Genomic DNA, 8,314 nt, shown 5'->3' on the forward strand with positions numbered 1-8,314 from the left:
TAAATCTTCTTTAAATAAAAGAACACAGCTATTCAGTCCTCATCCGACAATGGATAATACCAGATCTCAGCTCTACAAATATAATGGAGGCGGCCTGTTTAAATGAAGCTGATCTGTCTCTGAGCTCGGCTCACATCTGGTCAGCGTTATAAATTCCCTTGTTCCTTCCTTCTTTCTCCCCTTCTTTAACTTTTTTTTTACGGCGTCCTGTAATCCCATCTAAATCCTATCCATAATGCATAGCTTATTTCTCGGAAGTGATGATTGAATAAAGCAGTTTTCAGTTTGTGTTAGTCAGATGCCGAGGAGAATTCATTGCTGGCTAGATATGGCGAGGTCCTGAATGAGATGTCTTTATCACACTAGATTAAATGCATTTCCTCAAGTCAAGGTTTCCTCTGCCCTTGAAATAAGCAGCAATATTAATAAAGTTGCGTAGCGCTTCTGAGAGCTGCCACCTCACCTCTTGCGGAAGCTAATGTACAATTCTTCATTGTGGTCCGCTGTGTCCTTCCGAGTGGACCTTTATAGTGACATGTATTACTATTCCACACAGTATCAGAAGAGACTAACCTGTGAAACATATGCGGATATGGTATTCTACACATATTACAATGATTTCAACAGAATTTTTTTAGAATTTTTTAGAAAACTTTTGTAAGGCTATGTTCCCACTTTAGTTAGATAGCAGGGAAAGACAATCATCTCGTAATATACATGGCCGCTAATATTGATCATGATCTATGTTAAAAGATGGCCACCTTTCCTCACTATCTTCCAGAGGTGGGAGCATGGCTGTCACGGCCTCTGTGGTCCGTGCTCCAGGCAGCCGCTCCTCCCGCTGGGACACTGGTCCCCATGTGCAAGGGTCTGGGCCTGCTGCTGCACCTTGCTTGCCGCCGTTGGGAGGCCAAACCAGGGGTAGCGACCAGGGGGTCGCATGCCGCAGTAAGTCCGACCTGCCTGGTGGTGGGCACTGGTGAAGACCAGTGGCCCCTTAGACTCCACTCCCTGGTGTGGATTACGTCATCGCTATCGGTGGCACAATGGATCCACGACTTCAGTCGTTACAATAGCCTAGTTATTATTGTTCACGAGGATTATGCAACCACTACAGATCATGGCTATGTTCACGTCTTGAAGGACGTTTTTTAGGACGGCCATCATTTTGAGGCCAAATAACACCCGTTATTTTATATTGACATATGTTATTTGTACAATCACGGTCGTCTTTATGAAATAGCCGGCATCCCTTGGACTCATAATGAACATTAAACAACCAACAGAAGAAGGTGTGTGAACATGGCCCTTCTGTGTAAGGAAAAGAAGTCGTAGAATTGGAGCAGACCAGCTGTTGAGTACCTACAACTCCAAGCATGCTAGTGCTAGAGAGAAGCAGGTCAGAAGCCACTGGTTTATGTGATAATGCCACCAATTTTTTGTTAATCTACATTGCCTTTTTGTGACAATAATGTGGGTCAGAGTAGTTAGTTAATATCTGATATCTGTCAAAAAGTTGATTGGATTTTTTGTTGTGGACTGTCATAGTTAAAAAGTCAATCATACAGATCTGCGTCCATGGGAGCCCAGAATAGGCCTCAGATATTGGCAGAGATCAATCCCCTTTTTCAGAATTAACTTATAGCATGCTCACAAGAACAAAAGTGAGAATTTATTAACCCATGTATTAAAAAAGTCACTTTTTGTTTGTTTCTTTACTTTTTGCCACTTTCCTTAGCTTAGCAGAGGTGGCTCGGCCTCCTGTGGGCCAACAGATTCATTATAATTTATAATAGACTGGCAAAAATTAGGCCTGAAAAACATAGAATGGATGGATATAAGAAAACTTATTACTAGTTACTCATTCATCACATCTTCATGGTCTACATAGAGAATAAGTAGACCAACTTTACATATAAATTAATGATATGTTTTATTTTTAGGGTGGCAAGATCCCAGTGAGATGGACGGCACCAGAAGCCATTGCTTACCGCAAGTTCACGTCAGCCAGTGATGTTTGGAGTTACGGTATTGTCATGTGGGAAGTGATGTCATTCGGAGAGAGGCCATACTGGGACATGTCCAACCAGGATGTAAGACATTTATACCTTAGGATATTCATCATCTAAATTAATTTCAAAAAGAGAAAGCAAATAAATTTTATTAAGTGGTTTAACCCTTTAAACAATTGTCATTCACGCAAAGTTTGCTGTATTCAAGGCTGTTTGTTGTAGAACTTTATAAGGTGCAGGGAAGGGATTTGCTGTTAGAACGCTCCTGCCATATCTACCTTCCCTGCACCTTATGAAGTTCTACATTAAATGGACTTGAATACAGCAAATTTGGGGTAAGTGATGACCGCTTAAAGGGGTGTTTAACCCTGTTGAATTCCTACCTATAATCTAAGCTTGTGTCATAGGTTTTTATTACATGAATTAGGCAGTTAGTCTACAGCCCATCCTGACTCACACCCTGAAGCTGCTGAAAATCCTCACCTTCTGGTCCACCTGGTCTCCACTCCTCTGTCCCTCCCACCTTCCCTTCTGAAACCAAAGTCACATGATCTGTTTCTTCTGTTGCCAGGCAAGCTGTAACATCTTTTCTGTAACCCTGCTCACAACACTGAGATCGTACAAATAAGTGAGCACCTGGCCAAGTAGAGGGGAAATAACAGTGACATCCCCCTGAGAAGTATGGGGAAAAGGAAACACAGTAGTTTCATCTCTCTCTCTCTCTCTCTCTCTCTCTCTCTCTCTACTATCTATGTAGATGCATAGATAGATGGATGGGTAGATAGATAGATAGATAGACAGACAGATAGATATTTGGTTTACAGTGTAAAGCAAAAGCAGATTGAGGTCTGAGGTGCAATGCATGCTGAGATATGTAGCTTCTTGGCCAGCACCATCTTGAATATAGACTGGCTTTTAGAAAAATGTGTAACTTAGGAACTGCTACAGGTAGAAAAATGGGAGATGGCTTAAAATACTCAGGGAGACTTTGTAAGACCTGTTAGATTTTGGAGCATTTAATTTTTTAGCTCTTGGGTGGAATACCCCTTTCATTTCTACGACTACTGTATATAGAATATATCATTCATGTCTTTAATTAGAGCACCCCCTAGCTGTGTGTCCAAAGGCAATTACTTCCTGAGTAGACATCCAAGCCCAGGTGTCTATAATATATCAGTGGTGCTAGCCTATCCGTTCTCACTTGATATATATATATATATATATATATATATATATATATATATATATATATATAATAATAATGAAGAAACAACAGGCCATGTATCTTGTCCACCCATCAGACCTAGTGTATTCTGGTCACATACATTAGGGTTGCTCTAACACACATATCTGCTGCTCATATACATATGACCTGCTCTACTGACATAGTTACATAAACCATACCTGTTCCTATTCCTATACATCTACTGAGCTCATCCGGAAAGCCTTTCCTCAGACATACACATCTGCAGTTTGGGCTCACCAGGGGTGACTGGCAGGTGCCTGCCGGTGGTTTACATAGACTATCATCACACGGTTGAGGTGGAGCGGAGGGGTTGTTCCTGCCTGGTGCTATGTTTAAATATTGCACACACAAAAAAAAATCAAAGGCTGAAAAAGAAGGAGGGAGGGATGACTGGTGGGTGAGCACTGAAGCTACTGCTGTGTCAGATGGATCAGGCTGGAAAAGAAGAAAAGAATCCACATAAAGCAAGAAAATTGGAAAGTGCAGCCAGTGCGCTGGGAAGTAATTGGACTTGAAGAAGCTTTGAACATATGTCAGGCTGGTGGAGATGCTTCGCTCTTACTGTAATGCAGTGAGCTGCGGATATAATGAAGGGGAGAGCAGAACAATGCTCTGAACAGTATGCGGCTGTGATTAACCTGCTGTAGCCTTGGCTGGGTCATTGCCTTCGCTCCAGGAGCCCCTGTAGTCACACAGGAGGGCAGTGTTATGTGGTAATTAATGCAAGTCTATACTGAGCTATAGTCAGCAGCGGGCTTAGTGTTATACGAGTGTAAGAAGTCCGCCGGATGACTGCAAACATAGTAGTGTTAAATTCGCTAATGCGTTAGAAAATTCATAGAATGCATATCGAGATATTTCCATACATAATTATAATAAATTCATGACCCTACAATATAGTGATGTTATTTTGATCATACATACAGGTAATATAATCCTAATCCAGAATGCACTAACACTATATGAGTATTGTTGTTTTATTGCATTTTATACTATTGACAGACTAGGCTGTTATTCTTATGCGCTTTTTTCGCTCCTCACTTTAGTCATTGCCTCTCCTGTTGTTTTACAGTTTTACGGCCATTTGGTTTTCGATCATTCTTATTTAAATGTTATTGCCAATTGGATTGTAAAGCCGTTTCCTCACTACTTCTCCTTCCCGCTACAGGTCATCAATGCCATCGAGCAGGATTATCGCTTGCCTCCCCCCATGGACTGTCCAGCTGCCCTGCACCAGCTCATGCTGGACTGCTGGCAGAAGGATCGAAACAGCCGGCCACGCTTTGGGGAGATTGTCAATACTCTGGACAAGATGATCCGAAACCCCGCCAGCCTCAAGACAGTGGCCACCATCCCTGCTGTGTGAGTCTGGCTGCAGAAACAATATGGCCTATGGCAGTCAATGCATTGGGTTTTAATGAAGATAAGCATTTTGTTTATGTTGTATGAGCTGAAGGGGCACATTTTAGGCAAGTGTTATTGTCACGTTATGGATAGAAAGGGCTTAGGTACTAGGCATGCCAACCAACACTTTACAGCTCCAGCTTTACATTGTTCCTGTTCTTGTGTTGTGTGGATTTCATAGCTTTTTATTGTCTTGGCTAAATTCAGCCCTACAATTTTCGTTTTCTATTTATGAAAGAATAAATCTTTTTATTGTATAAATTATTCACATTTTGGTTATTTTTCTGGTCTGGTTATTTTCTGGTTCTGGTCTCTTTTATAGGCCTTCCCAGCCGCTGCTCGACCGCTCTATCCCAGACTTCACAGCTTTTACCTCAGTGGACGACTGGCTGAGCGCTATCAAAATGGGACAATATAGAGATAACTTCCTGAGCTCTGGTTTCACCTCTCTGCAGCTTGTTGCCCAGATGACCCTAGAGTAAGTTATCGTATGGGTAAGGTGCCCATACACACATTATATTGGTCTTCGTATTCCCAGATTGTTTGCCCCATGTTATTGATCATGTGTGGCCAGTCTGTAATGGTCAATATGGACTAAAATGTGTATGGCTGCATCTGCAAAATAATCATTTGTGTCAATTGTATGTAATTCAATTGTATGTTCAGCCATCAACTTTCTTCCATCTAATGTATAAGATAAGGATTAATAGAATTAATCAAAGCTTTTTGATGCAATCTTTTAAAAGTACCTATTGCTCTACAATAAGTAATGTTGAGCGAACTTCAGAAAAGTTTTGAAGGCATTTAACTCCTGGCATCTAGAGAGGCTGGATGCCGCCCTATGGAGTGCTTGAAAACATAGACTTTATCCATGTTTTTTGGACGACCTAGGGTGGCATTCAATTTCTCTAGATGCCAGGAGTTGAATGCTGAGCGTTCCAACACTTTTGTGCAGGTTGCACAACACTAATAATAAGACTAATATATACGTCAAGGAGGCTTATAAAAAACAATCAGGCTATCTCTATGGTAAATGTTGTAGATGAGCTGATCTCCTTGGTGGCTTACCAAAACATGACAGACTGGTAGTACTTAAAAGATTCAGAATTATTTATAACGGTTGTCTCACAATTTTGGTATTTTTTCTCTTTTTCTAGGGACCTCCTGAGGATAGGAATAACACTAGCTGGACACCAGAAAAAAATCCTGAACTGTATTCAATCCATGAGGGTCCAAATGAGCCAGTCTCCCACCTCAATAGCATGAGACTCTGGGCTAGGTGATGGAGTCCTGGAGGGTGGGGGTGGGAAAGAGAAGTGGTTGGAGGATAGGAAGAATTTAGGAAGTGGGAAAAGATTAATTTTGCAATTTGGAAGGTAACACTTCAATGTTGATGGTGGACTGTCCATCCACTCTTTAACCCCAATGCTCTTATTGTCTTATAAAGGAAGATATTTAAAGGCAGGTAACACATCAGTCACTGGTGGTGGAAGACTGGTACTTAATATCCATGGGACCCTGTTTAGGGATTTCTTAACTGTGAACATCAATGGTACTGGTCATTTGGAAATAAAAGGTGCTTTATTTTACCATAATACAAATTGCAAAGAGACTGAGGATGCCACATCGAGCCTGCTTCACCCATGAATGGATGCCCCACATCTCCTCATACTGACACTGCTGCTGCATCAGGGAGGGAGGCCGTCGGCACACTTCCATCTTCTCTTCTTATTGTTTTGATTGTCTTCATATTGAAGATGAGGTCGTATGGAAGAACTAACATTTTTTTTTCTTCTTTTGCTTGCATTTTTTTGGCAAAAAAAAAGATTCAGGAACAAAAAAAAACAAAAAAAAAAAACCTGATATTGCGTCTACCTTTGTGTCCTATATGTCAAAGAAATGAATAAATAAAAATACAGAATTCAAAGCTGCGGATTTGATGTTTGTATATAGAGAGGAAAAGGGAATGAAGCTTGGAAACATAGAGGACTTTGTTGAGTTCTCCTCTTTCTACAAATGGATCAGGATAATAGTGGACTTTGTCTCGGGAGCTTAGCACAGCCAAGACGTGGCTCACAGATGGGGACAATGAGGACATCTGCAGTGGTTGGTGCACCATGGTTTTTGGAGTAACATGGCACAAATGTTACTGGGCTCATGTGATTTGTACCCTAAGACAATCTTATTGTCTGTGTGGAAATATTTAATGCTGAACATGGCAGCGACATCTTCTAGTTTAAGAGGTCAGTACTGGGCTTTGTTGTATGTTCTGTTGTACAGTATTAAAATTGATTTATCAACTCAACATCTAGTCTGAGTAGCTATTATACCGGGTGCACAATGTTGGCCTTTTTAAGAACACTTTATCAAGCACTTTACTTATTGACTTTTATCTACCCTTGAAAAATTCCCTAGTGGAATGACGATCAAGCATTGATTCTGGGAGTTCTCTACTCTTTCTTATCTAGCTAGCATCTCGAAGAAGATGAAGCCCTCCACATGGTCTCTCACATCCCACATATCAGCAGGTTTTTGAAATATTCTAGCTACCTGTATTTGTTTTAATCTTGGACATCTGTCATAAGAATTGATCCTCAAGAGTATTCCACAATATACATTGGTCTCTTGTTTCTTCATCCAATAGGTGATGTTCCATGCATTCATGAGTAAGTAAGGGTATCGGAAAACAAAGCAACACAACTAGTTAACACAACTGTTTGCTCCATTGTGAGACTATGTGCTGAATGGTATCAGGTATCCAATACTTTTGCTTCATATTTCCTTAGTCTTTAGCTTTATTTATGTGGTCATCATAATCATTGTGATTTCTATAACGTTGTGCTTTGGATATATATTATGTTTTATTCCAAGAAAATTGTGATCGTTTACGGTAGGGTTTCCTCCTATTAACATTGCCACTCTTGACCATCTGCTATGGAAGCTCATTCTCATTCACTTTTATGTGTGGATGAGTAACAATGCCAGGTACTGACTGTCTAGGAGAAACCAAATCTTTCCTATTTTCTGTGCAACATTTCTTTATTTTTCTTTAAAACCTTGAAATTCATGTGTGACTGGAGTCCAGTCTGGTATCTTTTTCTTGTGTCACCTTCACAAGCTGAATAGTGGGAATTTATTCGACATGTTGTTCATACTAGAAAATATTTTTAACTAGGGATGAGCACACCATGAGCATGCTTAAATCCTGTAGTTCTGCATTTGAATACCTGTATCCATATTTTCCAGGACTCCCTTTCGCTGCTTACAACTTCAGCCACCGGTAGTCAAATGCTGAATGACTGGACTCCAGCATGCTTGAGTTACACTCATCTCTGTTGGTAAAAAAAACTGTTTTTTACTGGATTACCTAAAATTGGGCAAAGAGTAAAATAACAAACATAGACAAATATGCTCTTTGTGCTTTATTCCTCTAATATTAGTGTCCAGCCCTATGCTGCTTCTTCTGTTTACATGTTACTATGTGTTGGCTGTAAGCTACATATCTCAAGAACATGATGGTCAGTCACGGTCTAGTGCTTTTATGCTCTGTTCATGTAACATTACTGTGATAGTCCATGGATGGCCAGTGTCTGAGAAGTTAATCCCGGCCAGTACTGCAGTATTGGCCGGATGATCTTTAGCTCTGCTGAAT

At 40.6% G+C, this 8,314-nt stretch overlaps 1 protein-coding gene across 5 annotated transcripts in view; it reads left to right on the forward strand.

Moving 5' to 3' along the window:
* The window catches only part of EPHB1 (EPH receptor B1), a 244,583-nt gene extending 237,616 nt beyond the window's left edge, over positions 1 to 6,967 (forward strand). For all 5 annotated transcript variants that reach the window (XM_069975673.1, XM_069975677.1, XM_069975675.1 and 2 more), the window contains exons 13-16: positions 1,944 to 2,093; positions 4,427 to 4,620; positions 4,985 to 5,140; positions 5,820 to 6,967. In XM_069975673.1, the coding sequence (XP_069831774.1) occupies positions 1,944 to 2,093; positions 4,427 to 4,620; positions 4,985 to 5,140; positions 5,820 to 5,928 (609 nt within the window). In that variant the 3' untranslated portion in view covers positions 5,929 to 6,967. The remainder of the gene's footprint in view (positions 1 to 1,943; positions 2,094 to 4,426; positions 4,621 to 4,984; positions 5,141 to 5,819) is intronic.
* Positions 6,968 to 8,314: the final 1,347 nt, after the last annotated feature.

Source organism: Dendropsophus ebraccatus, chromosome 6 (assembly GCF_027789765.1).
Source record: "Dendropsophus ebraccatus isolate aDenEbr1 chromosome 6, aDenEbr1.pat, whole genome shotgun sequence".
Lineage (NCBI taxonomy): Eukaryota > Metazoa > Chordata > Amphibia > Anura > Hylidae > Dendropsophus > Dendropsophus ebraccatus.